This window comes from Macrotis lagotis, chromosome 3 (genome assembly GCF_037893015.1).
Source record: "Macrotis lagotis isolate mMagLag1 chromosome 3, bilby.v1.9.chrom.fasta, whole genome shotgun sequence".
Lineage (NCBI taxonomy): Eukaryota > Metazoa > Chordata > Mammalia > Peramelemorphia > Peramelidae > Macrotis > Macrotis lagotis.
In genome coordinates this window covers 117,971,686-117,998,773 of record NC_133660.1, presented here as the reverse complement: position 1 = coordinate 117,998,773, position 27,088 = coordinate 117,971,686, and the positions used below count along the sequence as shown (strand labels likewise).

At 34.5% G+C, this 27,088-nt stretch overlaps 1 protein-coding gene across 4 annotated transcripts in view; it reads right to left on the bottom strand.

Annotated features, from left to right (window-relative positions):
- Positions 1 to 27,088, bottom strand: part of LRBA (LPS responsive beige-like anchor protein) — an 832,197-nt gene that overhangs the window by 28,194 nt on the left and 776,915 nt on the right. For 3 of the 4 annotated variants that reach the window (XM_074229149.1, XM_074229148.1, XM_074229150.1), the window contains exons 48-52: positions 23,492 to 23,581; positions 16,881 to 17,073; positions 11,731 to 11,793; positions 7,383 to 7,538; positions 1,734 to 1,901 (exon numbers count right to left, since the gene is read on the bottom strand). In XM_074229149.1, coding sequence (XP_074085250.1) covers positions 1,734 to 1,901; positions 7,383 to 7,538; positions 11,731 to 11,793; positions 16,881 to 17,073; positions 23,492 to 23,581 — 670 coding nt within the window. The remainder of the gene's footprint in view (positions 1 to 1,733; positions 1,902 to 7,382; positions 7,539 to 11,730; positions 11,794 to 16,880; positions 17,074 to 23,491; positions 23,582 to 27,088) is intronic. The other variant, XM_074229146.1, reaches the window with a different exon arrangement.

The following is a 27,088-nucleotide window of genomic DNA, read 5'->3' as shown; positions in this document are numbered from 1 at the left end:
CCCCTTCCCATATTTTTATTTTACATCTTATTTCAACATATGGATTTACTTTTCTGAAAGACATCAACAATTAATTGCTATGAAACATAATAATAATTCTAGAGGCATAAAAGTATAACTTATGATCATTAGAATGATCAAATTCTACATAGACACAATGCTAAGCTAAAGGAAGTGAAGTTATCAACCCCAAACATCATTTTTCATCAATTCCCAGCTCTTTAAGGTAAAACTTAAAGGTCTACCTAAATATATGTATATAAATAACAAAGTCATAGATTTAGCAGTTATGACAATCTATGGCACTAGTTTTTGATGGGGATAGGAAAAGTGAGGAAGTTAATAATAAAAATTACAATATACTTTATTCAAAATAATACTCAGGAAAAACATACAGTAAACTTTTTTCATTTACATATAAATGCAAACGAAATCTCAAAATTGGTCTCATAGCACAATTAAATTAAATTAAATTTTTGATTTCCTGTCATTTGAAAAGAATTCTCCTAAAATGGACCAAAATATAAATATTTGCAAATCATCACAGAAAACATTATGCTAAGGCATTACATCATACAGCCTCTATTGATTAACTTCCATAGTGTTTTTATGTGAACAAAACTGGATCTGAAAAACCTTTATCACAGAATCCTTTAAAATGTTCCTAGAATTTGATCACCTAAAAAGATTTAATCTCTATAAAAAATATACATATTTAAATAGAATTCCGTAAAAATCAATGAGACATAAGATGGATTTTTAACATGTGGCTTGTTTTCTGAGAGACAAAGGTAACATAAATAGGTACTACTGAACTACTTGGGTAAAAATAACCTGCAAACATGTGCTTACCCTAACAAAATAAATTGCAACTTGCTTTAAATTAGGAAACTGTAAATATTTAAGAGCAGTTAAAATGCTCTACCTTGTGAAATAAAAATCTAATGCTATTCCTGCAGTAACTCTTCAATGTTGTCATAATCATTTTAATTAAATTCTCATTTTTCAGGTGGTCCCTTTAATTGTTTTTTTCCTACTACTTAATGTGTTTTTTTAAAAGCCATTTCTTTTCCCCAGCTGTGTGTGATTGGTTTTAATGGTAGCTACTTCCTTTTTTGCCTTCTGTGAATTACACTTTTAAACGGTTGCACGTTTTGTGTTTTACTGCTTCAGTGTAGTTTCATAAAGAATTTTAAGACTGTTGCTAAACATTTTCATTTCCCATCTGTAAAACTAAAAGTCAGCGAGAAATACTCCAGATTGGTCTTTTATAACCAGTTCTATTTTTTAAATATATAAATGGAAGTGAATCATTACACAGATTGTGCAAAAACCTGGCTTATTTCTTCAAAATTACAATTTTTACTTGTTCTTTAAAAGTAAACAGTTGGCAGACAAAATAAATTTGTTGCATCTCTTTTGATTCTGGGTAATTTTCAATGGATGATACATTTTTATTTTCCTTGGTGGAATGCTACTTTCAGTTAGGACGAAACTTTTCAAACCTTGAAGGAAACATGCAATTCAAAAATATGATTTTAAGTTTGTGTTTTAATCATCAGAGGTCACAGAATCTTAACAAGACTATCGGGACCTTTTTTAATTTGAGAATGAGAAATTAAAAATACTTGTTAATGTAATTACTTCATCACAAGGGGGAAAAGTTATCTATAGTAAAAATTTTACCACTAGCCACTTGTAAAAAGTTTTCTGGTAAAATAAGTTGTACTTACTGCCTGGGTTATCTCCAATTCCATTGTTTTTTCCATTCCAATACCAGAGAAGGAGTGTTGCATCTCGAGATCCAGAGAGAATGTAACAGTTTCCTCCAATGTATGACTCAGATCGGGCAAGGCAAGTGACGACATCCCAATGTCCAAATACCACTTGTATCAATTTTCCTGAAATACAAGAGATTGATTGTTGGCTACAAATGGATGCTATTAATTAAATTTTATTTCTAGATATTCTGGTTCACTGGTCCACTTCTGTTTAGAATCAGAATTGATTGGTTTACTTCTTTATGTCTTAGGAAGTTACAAAATTGTCTATCTTGAGAAATATTCTGTAATTCTGACTTCACTTTTTTTCACCTGGCCTCTCACATTAGTCATGATTAATAAGGGTTTACTTTACTGCATTCCATTTGCACTTTCTCAGATAATACATACATTTAAATGCAACAGGTCATATGGGAATATTTCTAATATTTACCTACTAGAGAAATAAATTTAGAGAAAGTTTTCTAGACTAGGTGGGTTATTTTTGCTGTTGTTCATTTAATTACTTATATGGCTGAAATTCATTCCATAGAGGTAGTGATGAAAAACAAATTTATAGCTATTTATTCTAGGTTAAATTTTCAGAAGGGAGGAATGAGGTAGGAAGAGGGAAAAACCTCAATAAAATGTAAAACACAGGGAGATTACATGTATATGTATACATTATACACATGTACAGAAAATATATATATATATATACACACACATACAGCGTATGCTAAAATACATAATATTTGTGTGAAACTTTTTGCATATAGAAGTACATACATAAATGTATGTACATTTACTTACACACATATATAAACACAAATACAGGCCTTCATTTATCTAGAACATGCTGGCACATAACTGGAAATTTTGTAGGAAATTAAATCACTATAGCACTATATATGTCTACTACCATTTTCCACCAGACTGCCTCACTTCTAAAATTCATAAAATAAATAAATGAATGTTTTATAGAGTGTTTTAATGCATTAACATCCCCATGGGTTTCTATTTGAATAAAATTTTCAGCAGGGTTCCAAAAATGTTGTTCAAGCACACAGGGAGAAAGCCTTTATGCTTACAAAATATCCCTAACATATATGCAGAACTGATAAAAACTAACTTATCACTAGTGAAATCACAGGTTCTGTGAAAAGCAAGGACTTATACTTACTGCATACATATATTCAAGCTGCCAATAAGTATTAGTAATAAAGTATGATTATTTTAATGTGTTTGATCTCTTAAATTTTATTTAAATCCATGAGTTGACTAAAAGGATGGATACAGCTTTAGAAATTAAGCATTTAAATGAGGAAACTAAGAGGGGAAGAAAATGACTTAGTACTTTGACTAATGTTCCTACAATGAAAATATTAACTCATGATTGAGAATCTTGCACCCCAAATTTTAAATCATATTTTCTTTAATATCAAATTATCATATTAATTACATATATTTTTAATCCTGTAATTCAAGGGAAAAGTGTTTCCACTGAAGGCTTTTAAATATCCATGTAAGATCAAAAACTCTTTGTTGAATTTTCAGGATTTCTGAATTCCAATGGCCTCTAACTTCATACTATTTTTTTTGGTTTTAAAAATTAGCAAATTCTATTTGCATATTTTATTTTAATTTTGGTTCAAATAAGAATAATAGTATTAAAATGGTTTCTCTTACATTAAAAAGGCTTTTCTTTCTCATAAAATATTTCCAATCCTTGAACATAATACTTTTTTAAGGTTCTTTAAAAATACAATGGGAAGACATGTATGGTTCCTATCCTCAGATCTGAGCTGGGAAAATAAAATCCTTAAATCACAATTACAAAGCAAAAGATGAAACCATCAAAGAGAATGTGCATAAAATATAGTACTTAGAAGGTCTGACAAATATCACTATATTATAGTATATTTTATTAGTACAAATAGTACTAAAATAATTTTGATCTTGGAGAAATGAATACCTGTTCAAATGCCACTTCAGACATTTCCCAGCTATGTAACTTTGGGCAAGTCACTTAACCACTCTATATCAAGTGTCCACATTTGTAAATTGAAGGGACTGAACTCAGTGGTTCTTGGAGTCTATGCTGGCTGCTCCTCCAGTTTTCCTACTCTTCACCAGTGCAAGGCTCTGGCCTTCATATACTACAGAATGAAAGTGTAGCACAGAACCGACTGAAGGGAGATAATTAGAGAGGGAAAGCTTCTTGAAGGAGGTAACATTTGGTTAACCAATTTTCTTATTGTTTTATGCCAGAGTACAAATATGAAAGTGACTACTAATTCTGTATTCAAAAAGCAAAAAGTTATAGCAGATGCATGTGCCCAAAGCTGAAATTAGGGTCTATTTATCCTTGCTGAAATGGACACTGGTATTTGGACTTGAACTTCCATTCCACTGTAGCAGAAGATGACATATTGGAAACAGAATTACTGTACTATCCAACTAAGAAAAAGCATTCTTTTTTTTATCAAAGTCAGATACACTGTTATATTGCAAAATATTTTTTAGTTTCACCTTTAGAAGAATAAGTGGAGCAATTTTTTAAAATATAAAATTTCTTAATTATGATTATATAATTCTCAGAATTTTCTCCTTAAGCTGTGAAAATTTCAAGATGGTTTAAGTATTTAAACAACTTAATCTTATTACTTAACGGTTATTTTATACTTTAGGTACAAATCAAGAAAATATTATTACTCTGCATTTCCCTTTCTCTCGTTTATTTTGTTATAAAGATGCTGTTGAGGTTCATTCCTAAATAAATCTTAGAATATGAATTCCTGATGTTTTCTTTTATAAATTATTTTCTGATAATCTCTTGAGTTCTTCCACCTTTTTTGTTTCTTTTAATGCTAGCCTATCTCTCCACACACTAATATCAAATATTATCACAAGCAAAGGATATCCCTTTTTTGACAGAACATATTTTCTAGTTAATGTTTTATTTGACAGCTGTGCTACAAATAAAAAAAAATCAAGCTCAGGACCCTGAATTACAGAATCTAAAAGACTGCCTGTAAATAATTCCCAATGCTGAGGGAAGGTTTTATTGTTGCCTCTCTTGTACTAGGTTGTGCCCAGAAAATATGATTTATGTTAAAAGAATTTCCTGTTAACCCCCCCCAAAAAATTTAAATCCTGAAATCTAATAAGGAAGTTTTTATTAAAAAAAATAATTGAATTCAACATTTATGATAGCTCTGCCATTACACATTAGTGATCATATAACCTTTTCCCCTTGCTCCTTTGCCAAGCTTGGGGAAAATATTCAACTGATATTCTTTCTTGCATAAAAAAAAAAGAAACAAAACACAAAGAAATTACTGAGTGAAAACTATATTAGATTTTGTCTTGTCTACGGCATGTTTTGAAAGAAAAAAGTAAGCATGAAAAAGTTTTTTATTTATTTCTTTATAGACTTTTCTAGCAGGTAGAAATACTTTGTTTTTTCATCCACTGAGGCAAAATTAGTTCCATCCAAAAGAAGTTTAAAAATAAGCAACCGTTAATGAACACATTAAAGTAACACATCTGTATAGATTAAAAACTCCACACAGGTAAAGACTTAGAACTATGTTTATTTTTTGGAAAGGTGAAAAGTATAGGACATAATATATAGTGTTCCAAAAATCTCAGTGCAGTTTTAATCTATTAGGTTTAATCATTTTGAATCATTTTTAGTTTTATTAGCTTAAAAATTATACTAAGACATCTTGTGTACTGGAAGCATTTTATATTTAGAATTCTAAAACAGGGTCTCTATAATACAATTAATCGAAGTCTTTAAATTTGGACTATGCATGGCAATGCGAAAAACACCTGGGCCTTTTATTATCCTTACCTTTATTATTTTAGGATTTATTATAATTTTAACTTTAAACTTTAAAAAAAATCTATTTTTGGATTATTTATATCTGAATAACAATTTAATTATATAATGACAACTTGTCAGCCACTTTAAGACTTCCCCTTCAACTTTGTCTATTAATCCCTATATCTATTCCTAATCTCTTTATTTTTAAAACAGTATCATAATATCTATTAATACTACTATTACATTCCAATCTATAACAAATAATCTCAAGAGCAGAGTTTGTAAGGTGATATAACAGATGCATTAAATGCAAGGTCAGATCATGTCAGAGTGATAACCACCATCCTTTAAAAGGGAGGGCTAAAATGTGAATGGCGAAATCAGAGGAAATGTATTATATAGAATATAGAAATATAAAATACAGAAATAAGTATTCAAATATAATATTTGTTAGGAAACTAATGGGTGCAACTTCTAGCAAAACTTCAATTATGTAGAACCTAATAAATCTTGAAGGCATCAGATTTGCCTTCAGAATTGATTAAGAATGATTAAGAAAAAAAGTGATAAGAACACAACCACAAAAATCCCTCACAAAAACAACCTTAAGGGTATGCCTCAGGGTTAGTACATATCTAGGTCAATCTCCTTATTTCTTAATTGAGATTATGAATGAAATTCCTGAGGAAGCTTAAGATCTGAATAATAAAGATTAAAAAATATTCTTAGCAAGTTATTACTAATAATTTTTTCTTAATAAAATGCTCTATAATATATTTTGGAAGGAATGTCAACAAGACACTCACAAGAAAAATTGTCTGTGAAACTTCTAGCTAACCAAAAATTTTAATTAAACTGAGCACTATGTTCCTAAAATATTCCAAGATTGTATTATGAGTACAATGTCAATTTTAACATTTAAGTTGCATAAATTTTATATCTATGTCATAGAATCTTCTTAATTGCTTATTTTAATGACCCACCTATCATGCTATTAATTTTATAAGAAATCTTTTTAATCATATTACTTTCTAGAGATTATGAAATATATATATCAGACTAGAACTTAACTAGGCTCTGTAAGTTCCTCAGTATGTTGTTCTTCAATCTGGAAGAAACTTTTCCCCTAACATGCAAAGCTCTACAAAAAATTCATTGTATTAGTTCTCATGGGGTAATGTAGTTGAGCATGGGGTGTCCCTTAGGCAGATGCATGCAAATGAATACAGGGCTTGGTACTTTGATGCTATCTTAACAAGAGCTCCTGTCATGCATAAAAGCCGCAGTCAGCTACTTTTCTTCATGATGGTATAATTTTTAGCAGGATTCTATGCAGAACTTGGTAAAGGAGAAGAAAAATCAACTCCCAAGAGGTATGGTTAATGAGACTCTGTAGAAAGCAAAAAAAAAACCTCCTATATAAAATAAAACAAAAGAAGGAAAACACTAGGTATTAATGTGTCCTCCCCATAAAATCATACATATAGAAAGCACGTGCTATTTACATAGAACTACTGCCTTCAAAAAATGATCAACTATGCCACAACTGCATTTTGACTGGAAAAAATCTTTGGAAGGAAAAGAATACTGAGGGGCTCACTTCACAGTGGCCTACAGTGAACATATCTTGGATGGGATAAAAAATAAAAGTATGTTTTCTTTCTTTCTTAGTTCAGATTTTTTCCAAATCACAACTAGGTCACTCTTGTTCAAAATATGAGGAAATATTCTAAGCATTTCAGTGTTTACTTGGATAAACAGAGTTGAATGGTGAAGAAAATATCATTTACCTGTGTCTGTAGAATAGACCCGAAAACTCTTGTCCCAGAAACCACAGACAAGAATATAGCGGTTGTCAGAAGTGATGACAAAGCACTGGGAATGAACCTGAATGCTCTGGTCTAAAAGGTCAGTGATTTGCCTCCTGTGCATTCCTATATTGCTAGCTGTGAAGGATGAAAAAGAAACAACTAAGTATACAGAGTCAAACTCTACACTTGAATTAAACAATTTTGTGGGGTGTATACACAGGCAATAAATTCAAATATAAGTATCCCTGTTCTTTCATTCAAGGCAATACCCCTACCCCAACCAAAGGCACATATTTGTTGCAAGAATGTGAGTAGCCAAATTAAACATCCTAGCAAAAATGCCTTTGCCTGGGGGAAAGAAACAATAACATGTTACAATTTTAAAATCGTGTACAATCCACAGAACATGCATTTCAGCTCTTGGGTTAAGTCTAAACCAGATTACAATCACACAACTGTATCACAGATCGGTTTGTATTCCTGACAATCTCATTACAACTATTGTCATGAGAATGGAGTCATGTTGTGACAGTCTATTACCTTTAACATTTTGTCACAAGGAAAAGATATTAGAATTTAAATGTCACATATTCTGTGAAATATCGCAGCATCTTGTACTACTTTAGCTCTAACAGGTCTTTAATTTGACTAGATGTACAATCCCAATTCCCTGTTTACAGGAGTAGCATCATGTAAAGAAAGAGGAGAATGACTATTTATTAAAGATACATGTAATTGAAAAAGTTGGAGAGTATTGCTGTTTTCCTGAACCTTATTTAAACAATAAAACAAGATAGAGTGACTAGCACCCAGTGATTCCAAGCTGCTTACAGAATGCATGGATTGGGGTTTATTTGTAGGAACAAGGGTAGACAGAATGACATCAAGACACGTGGGAAGGGTAATAATCCTCTGAAAACAGGCTACCATGAGTACCATTATCAGATATGGAAATTATACTCAATAAGCCCATCTTGATATGTTAACTATGTAGAAAGGAAAGTTTCCAGGGTCCTAAAGGATGCTTCAGCACTGACTTCTTCATTCATTTTTTTTTTTAGGTTTTTGCAAGGCAAATGGGGTTAAGTGGCTTGCCCAAGGCCACAGCTAGGTAATTATTAAGTGTCTGAGGCCAGATTTGATTTCAGGTACTCCTGACTTCCAGGCCAGTGCTCTATCCCCTGTGCCACCTATCTGCCCCCTGAATTCCTCATTCAAATAAAATCACTTTTTCTGAGGAAAAACTGATGCTGGAATAAAGTAAGTGATGAAAAGGTAATATTAAAATTCTTTCCAATTAAGATTCTTTTTGTGGTCTTTAATTTTCTGAAAACACAATGATTTAGTTGTTGATGAGAGTAGCCCAGCTATAGAGATAGGACTCAAGAAATAATAGTATTCTATAACATCTTCAGCATTAAAATGATTTAGATGAAAAACTGATATGTAACATTCTTATCAGGAAAAGTAAATCTAAATACAACTCATTAAAAGCAGTAGTTTTATGTGAGATTGGGGGGTTGTATTTTTTGCTTTTTTGTTTTCATTTTTATTTGGGGAGAGAAGGTAAAGGATAGAGGGCAAAATGTGTTGAAAAAAAGAAGGTATTTTCAAATGAAAGTTCTGCCAACATTTATCATAACTTTATGTATTGAAGGGTATTTCATAACTGTTAGTGAACGATGTGGGTTTCTGATACTTTTTAAGGGCATCTGAATCTGCTGGCAACCTTTGGTAATAACTAACTGCCTGGGAAAGACAATGCTGTTTTGGAAGGAAGAGCCATGTAATTTCTGGGCTGTAGTTCCATACAATCTGTTCAACTCCAGGAGACCAAGAAAGGGAAACAAAATATGTAGCGTTGCCTATTTGACTACTACATAATTAGCATTCTAAATAATGGTTATTCAATGTTTGTATAGATCTACACCTATGTTATCTTTGCTCTAATTATGTAAACTTGTAATGGACTGGGATCAAGTCATTTTGGAAGAATATGAAGTCATAAGCATGTGAATACATAAACTTTGACCAAAGGACAAAAAATGTAATACTGATTAACGGTTCTACAACATTCAAATGAACTTTCATCAATAAAATTTCAACTTTGAGCAGATATGAAATTTAACCCATGACATCCATTATTTAAAATATTTCCATTTAACTGTATATAACTTAACTCATGTCATCAACTAAACCTTATTAATTCAGAATAAGGGTCATGGGTAAGGTTACAGTGGTATATATGACATGCATGTTCTACAATATTTTATATAAAACCTTCAAATTTTCATCATAAACTAAAATTTTCATGGGACTAGTAAGTAAAATAGCAATGAAAAACAAAATTCAGAATAGGTCTACCTGAGATAAAGAAAAGAATTAATTGCTGGATTCAGGTTTAAAGTTTAATTACATTGAAATTATTTATTTGATATAAAATATCAAAAATTATGATTTAAAGAAGTCCAAACAAATTAGATTTAATAACATACTAATATACAATACTACATTTACCTAGAGTAGAAAGAAAATTAAAATAACTCAGAAGGAGAAGCTAAGTGGAGCAGTGGATAGAGAAGTGGCCCTGGAGTCAGGAGGACCTGAGTTCAAATCTGCCCTCAGACAGATAATTATCTAGCTGTGGGAATTTGGGAAAGTCATTTGACCCCATTGCCTTGCAAAAAACCAACATAAAATAAAATGACTCAGAAAATGGGTTCTTCTGTTTCCCCAACTAAAAAAAATATACACAATATAATCTATAATAATTCAAAATTTCAGAAAAGCATTTAATGTAACATTCTGAGTTTTTGGCAAAGAAACCAATGGCTCCACTAGGATTATATGTATTTTTATGTAGACAGAGTAGTTCTATGATATGTGCTTGAACTTTGGAAAATTAATAAATTAGTTGGCTTTGACCTTAGATTTCCTCTAGTCTGTCACAATAATCCATTTATAAAATGGCAGCATATTAGCCCTATGTTGAAATAAAGATTTAAGGTAGGAAAAAGATGAGTGGCCATTTATAGACAAACTGGATTTTAAAAATATCAGTCAATTTAGAATTGCAGTCTACAATGTAACATCCCATTTTAAAACAACTTGAGTTAGTGAAATGAGAAACTGAAACATCTAAATGCTAATGCTAAAAATATCCTACCATAACTTGGGAGAAAATACTAGTTTTTCCATTTCTAAAACTATTATTGAATGGAAGTAATTAGGGAAAGATATTTCAACTATTTATATGCACAAATTCCCTACCTTGTTACAGTCCCCTAGACTAGATGCAACATTGCAAGTTTTGGCCAAACCACATTCAATCTCTGACCATGAAACATTTAGAGCCATAAGATGCTAATATGGACATATAAAGTAACCAAGCATGAAAGGCACAAGAGCAAATTTGTTTCTCAGTGCTGTTTGCACAAGAGTCAGCAATTCATCTCAAAGGTTTCTTTATGGACATTTTCTTCTCTGCTCCTTCTTCCCTCCCTCCCTTTCTTCCTTCCTTTTTTCTTCCCTCCCTTCCCTTTCTTCCTTCTCTCCTCCTCCTCCTCCTCCTCCTCCTCCTCCTCCTCCTCCTCCTCCTCCTCCTCCTCCTCCTCCTCCTTCTTCTTCTTCTTCTTCTCTCTCTCTCTCTCTCTCTCTCTCTCTCTCTCTCTCTCTCTCTCTCTCTCTCTCTCTCTCTCTCACCTGCAGTGGTGATACTGGGCTGCTGGGAAAATGAATACTAATATCTTAACATTGCTATTGGAGGGGGCAACATATTTCAACTTTGAAACTGCTCTTTGAATGCACATTAATCCTTTCAGCCCGTACAGCAGGTCTATGAAGAAAGGATTGATCTCCTTTAATGATGAAGCCCTGGCATCATGGTTTTATTTTTCACCACACAGTGCTGCTAAGAACCCCACTGTTATTATGAAAATTTCCCCAGTAAAGGAGCTCTATCACATTACCGGTGCACCGATTCATCATAACGTGCCTCGCTCCTGCTCATCAACAAGTCTGAGTGATGAAAAGATCCAATATTATACTGACAGTACTTCATGCGCATTCTCAATCACACATTATTACAGCATCCATATTAATTTTCAGTGACACGCGTCCTAGGCCTGTTCAAATTAGGCAAACCAACGAGGGGGAGTTGATGAAATACCAGCATAGCCACAGCTCATTGCATTCCAATTTGCATGCAAATGGTTTATCAGGAAAATTCCATTCCCAGCAACCAGCAAGTGAAAAACAACCGTAATCTACACTTCAGGGCCACCATACAGAGCTTAATGAATCGCAAAGAGAGAAGGAAGTGACAGACCTATGAGAGGATCGATTTCCACTGGCAGCTGGTATGGCTGGTCCTGTACAGCACCTTGATGAGCTGGAATTCACAAAAGATTAAAAAAAATCCACATTATTTTTCATATTTTAAACCATGTAAAAATACTTAAGTCAACTCTCATGTGCAATTGGTTTCTAACTCCCTAAATCTCCTGCAGTTTTGTCAAATTAAAAAAAAAATCTAGGTACTTTCATGGACAGTTTATTAAACATTTATTTTAGAGCAGTGTTGTTCTGAACGGGTGCCATCACCAGTGGCTCTAGTCCTGGGCCATAAGCTATAGCAGATGCTTGACTGGCAACCTCCAAAGCTGCAACAAAACAAAATTAAGTGGTAAAGAGCACTGAAAACAAAATGTGACAGCCATCTGCTGACTGGAGCAAATACTATTTTTTTTGTTATTTCCTAAAAAGGCATCTTTAAATGCTGCAGCACAAAGCACCCACAAAAATGTCAATTTATGATGGAGAAAGGAAAAGCTCCAAGTCAGGGAACATTTAATGTTTCATCCATCACTTAAAATCAATCAATTGAAAGTCTGAATAAAAATAAAGAAAACCATTTCACAGATAAATGTTTTTGTTAAATGAATTTGGCTGAGTTACATTCTTAATGATCAAATTGGTGTGTGTGTATATATAAATATATATACATATATACACACATATGTATATATGCACATGTTTTAAAATTTTATTAACATTTACTATTTCTACTTCAATTTAAAAATACTCAGAATCAGAAGAGTAAAAGGAATCAAAATACACTAGAGGAAATTTTTCTTCTCAAAATGATTTTGAATAAAATAGACATTCTTTTAGCTCTACAATTGAGAAGAACTTGGTATACTCAATCTTTCCCTAAAAGTAATAGTGGACCCAAGGGGGAGTGGGAAGTAGCACAGACAGGTTCTAGACTTAGTTTAGTAAGTAACAACCTATGTAACATTCAGCAAGTCACTTTCCCTTCTCTGAGTCTCATTTACCACAACTAGAAAATGAAGATGATCACTCAAGTTCTATCACCATATTTTTGCTTGTTTGGTTGAAACTATGGTTTTGCTGCCATAGGAAACTCTCCAGTGAGGAAATCTCCCAGCTCCTATGCTGTTTTGTATCTCTCCTAAAACTTAGGAGTCCTGGAGAGCTTATCTGAGGCATGGAGAGTTTAAGTGATTTGTCACATAGTTAGAAAAGGAACTTTTCTAACCCCAAATTTAATCAATACAAAGGTAGTACTCTATTACATCATGCTGTCATATAATTCTATCTCATATTTCAGTTAAAGGGTCTAGTAGCTATTACTTTGGAAAAAAAAATAGTACACACAGTACACCTAAAATACCTAATAGTTACTGTTATGACCCATGATTTCCTTTAAGAAACTTCTTTCCATTCAGTTTTCATTACTAATTTCTTTTTCCTTCTGTGAGTCCTTGAATATTACCTTTCATGTTTGGGAAGCATGAAATGCCTAATTATGAAGCACTATGTGACTATAATAAAATTTTCACAGACATTTAGTAATCTTAGCTTCAATCTGATAATACCTGAACAAAATCCTCATAGATTCTGAGGACCTCCATCTATCACTGAGATTTTGTAGTCCACAAAGATACTAGAAGTCAAGGTATCAGTAAAAAGGTAAAACATTATGGGGTCAAGTTTGATATAGTTAATGCTTGAACTTCAGCAAAACAAAAGGGAATTTGTGTAGATTTTGAAGATTCTACTCAAAGGAAGAACATGATCTAGAAGAAGCTGAATGAAGCAGCTGTAGTTAGTAGCAGAAATTAAGGGTGCACAATGGCATTGACTAGAAACTATAAATTTTGACACTAACTATGTGATCCTGGGCTAAACCTCAATTACTTTGTCAAAAAAAAAATTAAAGTGTATGGTGTGAGCAGTATGCTTCTTGAAGGGAGAATTATTTAATTTTCTGTATTCCAAAATCCCAATAAACATGTGAAGGCAAACAGATGACAAGATTTATTTTAGATCTTACCTGGCACTGGAGGAAATTCTGAATCTTTTCCAAGTCCTAGTAAGCTCATTAATCATTACCCTCTCCACTAGAGGTGGGGCATGAACCCCAACCTCCCATAGCTACAGTCCTTGGGGACTTCTCTACCATACCTCCTGCTTTGAATACCTTCTCCCTTTTCAGCTTTGTCTTCCCCATGAGGTAGTAAGTACCTTGAGGGCAGGGATCATCTTTTTCTTTTCGTACTTATGACACCTGCACTTAGCCTACTGTTTCAGCCATAATAGGTGCTGAATAACTGGATGATACATTGATTAATATTAGGTACAGGCACAAAAATGTGAAAACTAAAGTTTAAAATTCCGGAACAATAATCTCTCAGACCACTTAATACTCCTAGCTTGCCATGGGGTTTCTTGTGAACCATGGAATCATTATAAAATACTAATTAGCTGAATATATACCCCCTCAAAACATTTTTCTTAAACTCTAGGAAGTATGCCTCTAGAGACTTAGAGAATAACTTTTTAGATGATACTTTTGCATCTATCTACTTTCTGAATGTAGTATAAAGAAATATAGGGGGCGGCTAGGTGGTGCAGTGGATAGAGCACCAGCCCTGGAGTCAGGAGTACCTGAGTTCAAATCTGGCCTCAGACACATAATAATTACCTAGCTGTGTGGCCTTGGGGAAGCCACTTAACCCCATTGCCTTGCAAAAACTAAAAAAAAAAAAAAGAAATATAGACATGTGTAAAATATATTAAACTATTGCAAAATATAAACTATAACACATATGTGCATATAATTATGAAAGAAAAACTCATATGAATGAGAACAATAGGTAATTAGACCTATAATTTCATTGATATACATATATCTTGTGGAGAAACTTCCTGTACCCAAGAAGGTCAGTTTCTGCTCTTCATGTTACTATCTGAGTGTTGCCCAGCAGTGAAGCACCTTGCTCAGGGCTACCAGACAAAGATTACCCAGATCTTCCTGACTGAGTCTACTCTCTCTCTTACTTCCCTCAACTTATACTATTCTACTTTTATTCAATCGATATTTCCTAATAAAATCATGTGGTTTTCCTTATTAAAGCTTACAATTTTCTAAGTCACTTTGACCTTATAGTCCTGGTCTCTCTGAATGCTGCTTTATAAGCTCCTTGATGCTATATCATAAAATGAAAGGTTATGAATTCAGTCCCTTTAAAAATCAACTTTGAGTAAAACAAACCAAAACAAAACCCTTCCCTTTCTATGCTTGCAATTCAGCAAGGTTGCTCATAATGTATGTCATTTTTAAAAGTGTGAGGGGAAGAATAGGTAGAAGAAGAGAAAGAAAGAAGGTAAGAAGGAGAGGGGAGGAGAACCTAGACAAGAGATTCTGAATGGATCAACCTAAACTCAGGAAAAACAAGACATAGGGTCAATAATGTCATCTAGAGAATAACACATTTTATCTTCAGTGCAGTTAGGTCATTTAGATATCTAGAATGTCAAATACACAAAACAAGATTCTGTTCTGTAGTTAAATGCAAGACAGTCACTATGACCTGGGTTATAATGTTATAATATTTACCCAGATAGTTTGTTCCTTTTATTTAAAGAGTAGAAAGATGACAAAGGCAATTTAAAATTTCCTCAAAACTTGGTCCTTTCTTAAGCTTTTACTTTAGACAACAAGCTGTGCAGATGAGTTCGAATAGTCTCTTTAAATTGTGGAAACATCTGCAAAGCTTGGCAGTCTCTGGCATAAAGCACTTCTTGTTAGAGTAACTAAAGTGATTGGAAAGATATAAAGTCTCTGGGACTGTGGCTTTACATCAAATTAAGTACAAGAGCTTTGAGAACAGAATAGAACTAATTGACAGAATACAAACAAACAGGGACCTAAGTATATGCTCAGTGAAAGGACCCCTCACTACAAATCCATGTTCAGTTCCATATGATTCAGTAAGGAGTAAATATCTTTTTAACCAGTTACTTAAATATGAAGCAAAAGTCTCATCTAAGAGGCTATGTGGGTTGTTCAAAATAATCTCTGACATCAAATCAGAGTTTATAGAATAATAAAGAACAGAATAGTATAGTAAAATATCAACATGCTCGTAAATCTGAGTTAATCACATGGCTCCCCCCCAATTAAATGATAGAAGCTGATCAGTTGGATCCAAAAAATTAAAATCAAGACTTACAAGGTTTTTTATTTTCCTTCCTGTAAAAATAACAATAATGTGCACAATTATGACATATAACATTACTGAGCATGGAACTAAGTACTTCAGAGCTTTTCTTAAGTTTCAGATCAGAGACCTTCAAATCAATTTTCTTAAGGCCTCAAGGTCACCAGAGATGAGCTACTTGGGGTGGGGATGTAGATATATTAGTGAAATCCAGGAATGCAGGTGCTAGAAGAGATTGTCTATGGTAAAATTCTTCAACAGAGCAGGAATAAAAGCTGCATTGCCATTTCCTTACCTGTCCTATGGGAAATTGTGCAGTGGGAACCTAAAGCATAGCAACCAATTGAAGATGATAACTTACATTTATGATATGGCACCAAAGAGTTTATAAAATAGCCCCAAGAGAGAACAGAGCTATAAGTTTCAAAGTTGCTTAGAAAATTGTGAGCTTTAATGTGGGAGATTACATGATTTTATTAGGAAATATCCATTGAGTAAAAGCAGAAGTGTATAAGCTAAATGAAGTGAGGCGTCAGGAAGATCTGATCTCATAAAAACTAAAAGCTCCTTGAGGTCAGGGACTATGTCCTATCTTTACTTCATATGCCTTTCACCCCACAGCATTTAGTATACTGCTATTATAAAACATAATAAATACTTATTGAATAAATGTGATTTTTTCCAGTCATATACACATATATGTATTTGAATTTTATATATATATATATATATATATATTATATATATATTCTATATACATGCACAACATATGAATACATGTATATATACTACATGGGAAAGGAGATGCCAAGAAACAGTTTGTGGTTAAACATAAATATTGTTCAACTAATGTTTTGCATACTGAAAGCTTAAACTTATGAAATAGATGTGATTCCTTAACCTGGCTTATAATATTTACTATAGTTCAAGATGATAGTTCTTTACTCACCAGGAAGGCTATGCCACTTGTTCACAGCAAATAGCCTGTTAGCAGTGACTGTGATCACAGCAGGAGTCGCCAAGCCAGGCTGGGTGTTAGCTGCTACATGAGTGACAGGGGAGTTGGATGGGAACTTTAGGACCATGATAACATCTTGCTGAGCTTGGTCTGTGAACATCAATGGACTCTGCAGGAGGAGATACTGTTGAGTGGGCATGACAAGACCCCAAATACATAGGAAAGAAGAGACAAGGAGAGAACAAGAAAAAGGGAAAGGCTTTAGGAAAAGAAGGGGAAGAATAGATTAAAACAAGCAAGCACCACTAAAAGCTGCAAGTGAAAGCATAGGACAGGCTAGAGGAAACAGGAATTTGGTTTATTTTTTAAAATATATGAGGATATTTGAAATTTTCTGTTTGGAATAATGGATTTAAGTGGTGGAAGCTTCATCCATGCCCCTGGATCAAAACAAATAAAAATCCAAATGCTGGAAAACTAGAAAGCTTTCCAGTTCATTCTAGAGACAGATTATGTAGTTTTTATTAAAGGGTTTCCAATTGCCTGTTATTTGCCAAAGAGCCATTTTTTGGCTCTAATGAAGTAATATACCGAAGAAAGTATGGAATAGGCAAGAGTCAGGGAAATTCCCAGAGACCACCAAAAGTTGGGTGGAGTTGGCATGGAGATTTTGACAAACTGAATAAAGAGAAAATAAAAATATATTTATATACAGTACATTTAGATGGCATACAGACATTATTACAGGTAAAGAAATAATTTATAGGTGTAATACACAAACTTAACTATAAACCTGTTTCAAAGTAAAGTATAATTAAATGGACTAGAAAAGACAATATATTTATACAGTGTACATAGTCATAAACATTACCTGACTGCAATGCAAATGTATTTTCTTTTTGTAGCAGTTAATTGTAAAGAGAAATACCTAAATGACATGTCCCCCCTTCCCAATATCACAAAACAGAGTTCTTGGGATTTTTTAAACTCTCCTTTAAACACTTGAGAGTAATTGAAATTAACTCAATATAAATCTTAATATCATAATAATAAATTCCTCTAACTTGTATGTCAAAATATGGGACACAGCATAAAACAATTGTGTACAAACTAGTCAGTTTTACTTGGCATAGTGGGCTGCAGTATAATTACACTGTACATTTCAGCCACTCTCCCCTTTTACATCTACTTTTGAAAATCTGATCAGAATAGTTAATAATGTAAATAGTCCAATGAAGTTCTCTTAGCTGCCTTCCTTACCACCATATTTCAATACACCAGGTATATGTAAATATGTAAATGCATAATACATTTAATATATATTCAGAATTGCTAATAAAAAATTAAATGAATTTGCATTTTTATTATCAGTCCTTTTAAAAAAGTTATTAAGAGTACTTAGAAAAACATATTGCACTAAGAATTCCTATTTGCACTCTTTGCATAAAGGTGTAAATAAAAGCAACTAATAAGCTACCCAGACACCCTTCTGAGCAAGTGGCTAAAAGCCAATCAATATTATGAGTTAATCCTCCCTGGATGCTCATTCAATTAAAGGTGTCAGTAATGCCTCATCTGATGTGGCCTCAATTAAATCCAACTATCTGATGGTGTGAAAACACAGGGGGATACAGCAACAGCAGCAGACCCAGACAAATAGGCAGCCTTCGTGTGGCTGCTAATTACTACACCTGGTGTATATTATGGCTTAGGCACTTAACACAGCAAGGAGCAACTTTAATTTCTGCTGAATTCATGACAGAGGCAGAGGACCCTGATTCGAACTTTAGTAAATAAAATGAAAGCACACTTCTACTTTTAAAAACTCCTCTTCTCAATATGGACATTCTCATTTCCTAATATCATGAAAAAAAAAAACCCATTCTAAAATTGTTTTAATTTTGTGAAATTACATTATCAACCCCCATTAAGAAACAATCAACAGTAAATAACATGACCTATGAACTGGTCTGTGAGATGCCCTGCTAAGTCATATACTTTCAAAATATTTGTATATGCTACTAATGAGAAAATTGAAGCATAACATAAATCATGCATAAAACATCTTATTGGAAGGAAGTTCATGCATGTTTATCTAGTTTGATGGACAGCACCAGAAACTATCATGTTTTAAACTAATTCTAATATTGTGCTTAAAACAAACAAGCTTAAATTGTCTGAAAGTTGAAAGAATATACTGTTTATATTGGTACATTTCTTTGGTATGCCAACTATTAGTTACCCAGTAGGAACAAGTCATTTCCTAAGGGAAGTCTAGAACTAGCCTCTTGATCTTTATCATGAGCTGCCCTTTACCCCTCAATGCAGTCTCTTGGATGTGATCCCTACTACATGGTAAATGGTCTGGGATATCCCCTCATGTTGAAGATACAAAGCACAAATAGCATTATTCCCCTCCCTTCTGCATACCCTACTCTGGTAGCAATCCCTGGAAGCAACTAGTTTAGTGGGACAACTGGTTGAATGAAATTTCTAAGGATAAATCTTATCCTCTTACCATGGAGATAGGTCTCTGCAGGACATACAATAGGGAATAACAGAACAAGCACTGTCTTAGCAATCTAAAGATCAAGACTTAAAAATCTATAACAGCTCTATGACTGGACAAGCCACTTAACCTTTCTGGATCTCAGTTTCCTTCTCTGTTCAATAAGGACATTGGACTACATGATCTCTAAAGTCTCATCTAGCTCTAAATCTGGGAACTTGGAATTCTAAAGATGACAATGAAAGAATGGAAACCAAGTGAATAAGAAATTTTTACTTAATTTCATATGTAAAGTTATCTAAGATTGCATCTCTTGACCACTACTTTTTGCTTTGTCTCAATATACCTCCATTCCTAATCCAAAGACCACATTTAAAGGGAGCTCGGGTATCCAATTCAGGGAATTAGAGAGGGTGGAAACCCATTTTCTAGGACACTTAGAAAGTTTTTCTTACCTTTCAAATTCTGGTAGTGATTAGGAGAGAGCGACCACTTAATGAAGAACAAGCAAGAGGAAGAGTCCTATATTAGGAACCTTTTTTTGCCCTGGGAGAAGAGTCTTCCAATACATTTCAGTAATTCCTTATTACTTCAAGGATTAATAAGGTCTCTTGTGCTTTGCATTTCACCTCTTCCCAGCCTAAGCTTCTTTCAGTTTTTTCAGTCTTATTCATTTTCTTAAGCTATAAAGTCTATACTGACTGATTTGATCTTCCTTACACATGAGCTCCATCTCCAGCTTCCATATCTTTGCACTATTATTCATGCCTGGATTTAAAATCCCTAACTTTCCTTCAAGATTCAACTCACATGTCATCTTTAAATGAATGGAATCTTTCAAGGGTCCCTCACCAAAGTCCCCAATGATGTAGATTAAAAGCACAAAGAGTGCCTAGCACAGGAAAATAGCTGAGTTTTAAAGCATTTACTAGAAGTCAGACACTATGCCAAACACTTTACAACTATTCTCTCACCTGAAAGGCAGGTGCTATTTTATTATCTATTTACAGATGAGGAGATTCAGGCAAACAGATCACACATCTAGTAAATATTGGAGGCTAGATTTGAACTCAGGCTTCCCAGACACTGGACCTAGTACTCTATTCACTGGCCACTGAGCCTCAGAATGTCATTAATTTTTATCACAACATTCTCTATCACCTGTATAATGTATATTAATTATGAGGTTCCATCCTGGGCCTTCTTATTTTCCTAGAAATTCTTTCTCTTGGTAACTTGGTCAGCTACCATTGATTTAATTATTGTCTCTTGCACATGACTCTCACATCTGAGTTTCCAACATTAATCCTATCTCCTGAGCTCCAATCCCACATCACCAACTTCCTAGAGAACATTTTGAACCAAATGGTCTCTAACATCTCAAACTGTACTTGTCCAAAAAAGTTAACAACTTTCCCCATAAATTCCACCCCTTTTCCAAACTTCATTGCTCCTATTGAGGGTATCACTCTTCTTGTAGTTATTAATATTCACTACTTCTGAGGCAGCCTCTACTCTACTCTTCCTCACCCCCACATATTCAGTCAGCTGCCAAGTCTTTCTATTTTCTCCACAAAATCTCTTACATTTATCTCCTTGATACTCACATAGCCTACTGGTCATGGATCAAGGACACACCATATTCTCTTGCATTATTTCAAGAGTCTCCAAATTCATCTCTCTTCAAATTTCTTCCTTCTCCAATCTATCCAACAGAGTTGCCCAAGAGATTCTCCTTAAGCAAAAATTTGAACATGTCACTTTCCTTACTAAATAAACTTGGGTAGTTCCCCACTGCTTCCAGGATAAAATATAAATTTCTACTCTTTAGTTTTTATAGTCCTTCACAACTTAACTCCAAACTATCTTTCCAGGTTCTTTATTCACTATTTCTATTTCTGAAATTTGTGTATGTTTTCTCTTTCTCTCTTCTCTCTCTCCATGCTTCTTTTATAGTGGTCATCCTCTATATCTAGTAATATGTTCCCTCCTCATCTTCATAAAATTTCTCATTTCCTTCAACAGGCTGTTCAAGCACCCTACTTTCTGCATCTTCTCATGATACTTTTAACTGATATATGTGTGTATACACACACACACACACACACACACGGCAGTTAGATGGTGCAGTGGATAAAGCACTGGCCTTGGAATCAGGAGGATGGGAGTTTGACTCCAGCCTCTGACACTTACTAGTGATGTGACCCCAGGCAAGTCACTTAACCCAGATTGCTTGTCTTCCAGGGCCCTCTCCAATCATCCTGACTCATACCTGGCCACTGGACTCAGATGGCTCCAGAGGAGAAAGTGAGGCTGATGACTTAGCTCAGCATCCCCTCACTCAAATCCAGTTCATGTGCTTGTCATGGCATCCCTGATATTATGGTCTTCTTCAAAAATGAAGGACAAAAAATATTATATGTGCATATACACACACATAAATATGCACACACCCATTTGTGTGTATGAATGTGTTTATGTGTATATAGTGTATTGTGTTTATGTATGTGCATACATGTGTGTGTGTGTAGATATATAGAAAAGACATTAAATACTTGTTGACTGACTGCTCCCTGACAAGACGGTGGTATGGGAATACTAGTGACAAAAATGATAAGATCAAAGATTAGGTGAAAATACTATGATAGGCTGAGGAGAACCAGAGGCCACAGGAATATACATAATGACTGACTATAAAGTGTGAAGGAGTAGCCCCTTAATTGGTATGCCTTTTGAAGACCTTCCTCTTTCCATCCCTTCTCCAGTACCCATGGCTATTCCTGAAAGCTAGGTTTGACTGTCTCTAGGATAAATACAAACTCTACTTTTATTTGAAGCCTTTCACAGTCTGGCTCCAATTTATCTTCCCAGCTTTACTATATTACCCCCTCTATCCTAGGAAACAAGACCACTCCAGTCCCCATCCATCTGCATGCCTTTGCACAAGCTACACTTGCAATGAATATGCTCTTTCCTAAAACCTAATTCCTAGAATCCCTGGTGGCTTCCTTCAAATCCTGGCTCAATTGTCATACTCAACAGGAAACCTATCCTGATCTCTTGCCACTTTTGATCCCTAAGCCATTGCCAGGAACCTTTTGGAGTAAATGATTCTGTATCTCCTTTGTACATTTTTTCATATCTACATGATTTTGTGCATATGTGTTTTCCTCCAACAAACTATAAGCTCTTGAGAATCAGCACTAATTTGATTTTGTCTCTAACATCCATTCATAAAATGGCCATATAACATACTCACTGAATGAAATACTGGCATATGGTAAAAGAGAGAATCTAATTTACTGAGATGGAAATGGGTGTTACATTATTTCCTGTTATGTCACTTAACCCTTTGGGGACTCACCCACAATATCTTGTGGATGCAGTATCTTTTGGAAGCAAATTATGTTTCTATGGTCTCCATTATTGATCTATGTGGTATAAGATAATGTGACCTCCCCATAATATTCCTAATCTGGAGTTTCATTCCATTCTCCACTAGGAAGAGTTGACTAGAAAGGGGGATGAGAGAACTTCCTCCAGAGATTTGAGTGTAAAACAAATAAGGAAAAATAACTGAAGAAAGTATAGTGTCCTTTTTATCCAATTCTTTTAGGACTCATAATATTTTCAATTATACTTCATAGTAAACTGGGAGTTTTTATGACAATACAAATAATGACACAGCAAAGTGAATTTAAATTCTTCCATTAAAAAGACAAGAAAATGTGAAAGACAACTATATTAGCAAATAAAAGTAAAAAATAAAGAAAACACAACAAACTGTCACTTTCTTCATTTGGTAATTTAAAACATTTGGACAACAATTAAGAGGTAACAATTGTAGCCTTATCAGTTCTGCACTTGCATAACAGTAAAGTAAAATAAATTTATTAAATAATATTACAACTTTTTTCAAGTTGAATCTTTAAAATAACTCCAATACTCAGCAGAAAAGACAAGCAAGAGTCAAATCACCAAGTCCTGGATCATATATGATGAACCATTCCAAGCACAGTGAAATTTTACTCTAAGAACTTAAATCCAGATAAAGACAGCACAAGTCCAGGGGAGAGAGTAAGGTATGACTTACCACCTGCATGGCAGAACTTCTGGGAGGATGTGGTTCTATAAGCAGCTGGGAAGGAGTTTGTCCAAAACTTCGGATTTGAGCTTCAACAGCCTGAAAAAAGCACAAGCAAGTTTGCATGTTACGAGGTGCTAATTACAGGCAATACAACCATAACTGTCACCTGAAAATGTCAGTTCACACTCTGGCTTGTTTCACACTGAAAACTGATCTTCTGTGTTCACTGAAGGCTGAGTGGCTGGCACTGGTACTGAGGATGAGGTCATCTCTTTAGCACTGTGGATGCTATTTCCATGAGAACTACCACGCAAAGATTTTTCCTCTTGCTCAGAGATGTTAAACAGAAACTAGCAATTACAATCAGAAATATTCTTTCTTGGCTTCATTCAGCTCTGTTTTCTTGACTGACTTCTTTCTTGTATTATGTCTGACAACTAAAAGCTAATATTTTATTGTTAAAGATAAAATATTGATTCTGTATACCATTTGAAACCCTCCACATGGGAAAACACCAATAAAGGGACTGCTCACACCATTTTCAAAACTGTTTTATTTATTTTTTGAGGGGGTTGACTTTTCTTTAAAACTTTTTTTATTGATTTTTTTGTTTCTATACCATCTTCATTTCCAAATTTTTTCTTCTCCCTCCCATATCCAGAGTAATCATCACTTCTAACAGAGAATGGACAAGAAGGGAAAACAAACTTCAACTAAATAGCACTTCAACTATGCCTGATATTACATGTAGAATTATATAAACATATACACATATGTGTATATATATGTGTACATACACACACACACACACACACACACACACACATCCTCACTGAAGGAAGGAAAAGAATGAGGTATATTTTATCAACTTTTTTTCTCCAGGACCAATCTTGGTTGGTCACTATAATTACACAGTACTCAGGTACAATTTTTTTGTTGACATTCTTTCCCTTTACATTGCTGTAGGCAAAGTGTATATTCTTTTCTTATATTTGTTTACTTCACTTTATATCAATTCACACAAGTCTTCCAAGTGCTTCTCTGAATTTCCTATAGCACATTAATATTCCATTACATCTAACGGATATGTATTTGGCTATCACAAAAGTGCTACTATGAATATTTTAACATATATAAGACCTTACTTTTTGTCTCTGATGTCCTGGGAGGCACAAAGCTAGCAAGAGGATTCTGTGTTAAAGAGCATAGGTATTTTAGTCATTTTTTAAAAGGTTTTTGCAAGGCAAATGGTGTTAAGTGGCTTGCCCATGGCCACACAGCTGGGTAATTATTAAGTGTCTGAGACCAGATTTGAACCCAGGTACTCCTGACTCCAGGGACGGCACTGCGTCACCTAGCTGCCCCTTAGTCATTTTTTAAAAAGTACATTCTAAAATGTTTTCTGGAATGGTTGGACCAGTTCACAGTGAAGTTAACAGTGCATTATTGTGTCTATCTTTCAGATGCCCCTCCAACATTAACTATTTTGTTTTGATCTGTATTTCTCTTAATTTTAGTGATTCAGAGGAATCTTATTATGGTTATTAATAATTTATCATTGTCTTGGGAATTTTATACTAGGCAAGACTAGTTTTATACTAGACAATTGTTCTAAATTTGTATTCATTTGTGTTAATTCCTATATAACTTGTATGTCAGACTCTTAATAGCTATTTGATATAAACATGTCTCCCCATCATCAGTTTTCTTTCTCATTCTAACAGCATTATAATTGAAATAATTCATTTTATCTTTTGCAGTTACTTCTGTCCTGTGTTTGGTTACTCATTTTCCCCTTAGTCATAGCTGTAAAAGGTACTTCTCATGATAAAATCTTTTATATTCCAGTCATACTCAAAACAGAGTTTCTCATGACATATAGTATAAAATATATAAAATAAATCTAATTTCTGACAATCTGCTTTCCAGTTTTCCCAACAGTTCTTGTATAATAGGGCATTCTTTCTTAAGTAGTTTATATTCTTGGCTTATGGTCTCTGTACTGCCACTGCCTCTTAAGAAAAGTCTTTCTGAGGCAGCTAGGTGGCGCAGTGAATCGAGCACCGGCCTTGGAGTCAGGAATACCTGAGTTCAAATCCGACCTCAGACACTTAATAATTTCCTAGCTGTGTGGCCTTGGGCAAGCCACTTAACCCCATTGCCGAGAAGAGAAGAGAAAAGAAAAGAGAAGAGAAGAGAAAAAAGAAAAGAAAAACAGAAAAGAAAGAAAAGTAAAAAAAAGGACAGAACAGAACAGAAAAACAAGGGAAGGGAAGGGGAGGGGAGGGGAGGGGAGGGGAGGGGAGGGGAGGGGAGGGGAGGGGAGGGGAGGGGAGGGGAGGGGAGGGGAGGGGAGGGGAGGGAAGGGAAGGGAAGGGAAGGGAAGGGAAGGGAAGGGAAGGGAAGGGAAGGGAAGGGAAGGGAAGGGAAGGGAAGGGAAGGGAAGGGAAGGGAAGGGAAGGGAAGGGAAGAAAAGAAAAGTCTTTCTGGTCACAATCCCCTCCTTTATACCTTTCAGTCTCCCTAGCATTTTATCTGAACTACTGGTTGACTCTGGGTAAAGACTCCAAGTACCTTGTCATCTACTCCTTAGCTGAATCTTTAGGATTTCCAGGTCTTTCCATCTGGTCTATGTCTAAACTTTCTTTTATGGGTTGTCTTCTCCAATTAGAGCATGAGTTTCTTCAGAGCAAGATCTATTTTGCTTCTGATATTTGTAATCCCCAGCACCTGACACAGTGCTTGTTCACTTCCTCAGTGCCTGTTTCTGTGACTGTTCTGCCTGGGCTCCATACCTAGAATGCACCCACTTCATCTTTGCTTCTGGGAATTCCTGACTTTTCGAGATTCACCTTATTCTTTCTCAGTCCACCCAGCTGCTGATGCCTTTACCAGATGTTTGACATGTGGCTTACTCTCAACTTGCAGGTTCTTTCTATCCCCCAACTGCAATTTCTGTCTTAATTTCTAAAAATAAGTGGGTCTCCACTTCTAATTCCACAGCTCAGGAGTCCTTCTCAGTGTGCTTCCTCTTCACAATTAGTCAAGATACAACTGTCCTTTATCAATGGCATTTACTATGATGGTATAATAAGAACAGTAATTACAAAATGCTTCCACCATAAATCTGAAGCAAATTCTTCCTTCCACAAATTCAGTGTCCACAAGAATCACTGGTGTCAAACTCAAGAAAAATGGTAGTAAGATAAAGTGGCGAGTACTCATATGGGAAAGGTAATCTACAAGTCCTGTTACTAGAGTTACTAGAAGTAATTTCTCTTTTTGTGGAGTCCTTATGAAGCTCTCTGAGTTTTGATGTTTGTTGGGCAGGTTATCCAACTAGCCTCCCAGGGGTCTGTTCCTCTCAATATAATTCTCTTCTATGCTACTAAATATCATATTCCTCGAGATTAATTTCTTCCTTGGGTGACTCTATATCCTTGTCTATCCAAGTGTGTATCTCTACTTACTATTGAATGTGATGTCTCCCATTGCTCTAGAATTGCTCCCTCACTAAGTCACATGGTTGAAATGGGGGATGTAAAAGAGGAGGGAGAAATCTCCTCTTTCCCCACCAAGTTCCACAGGTAGCTTGTGGCTTCC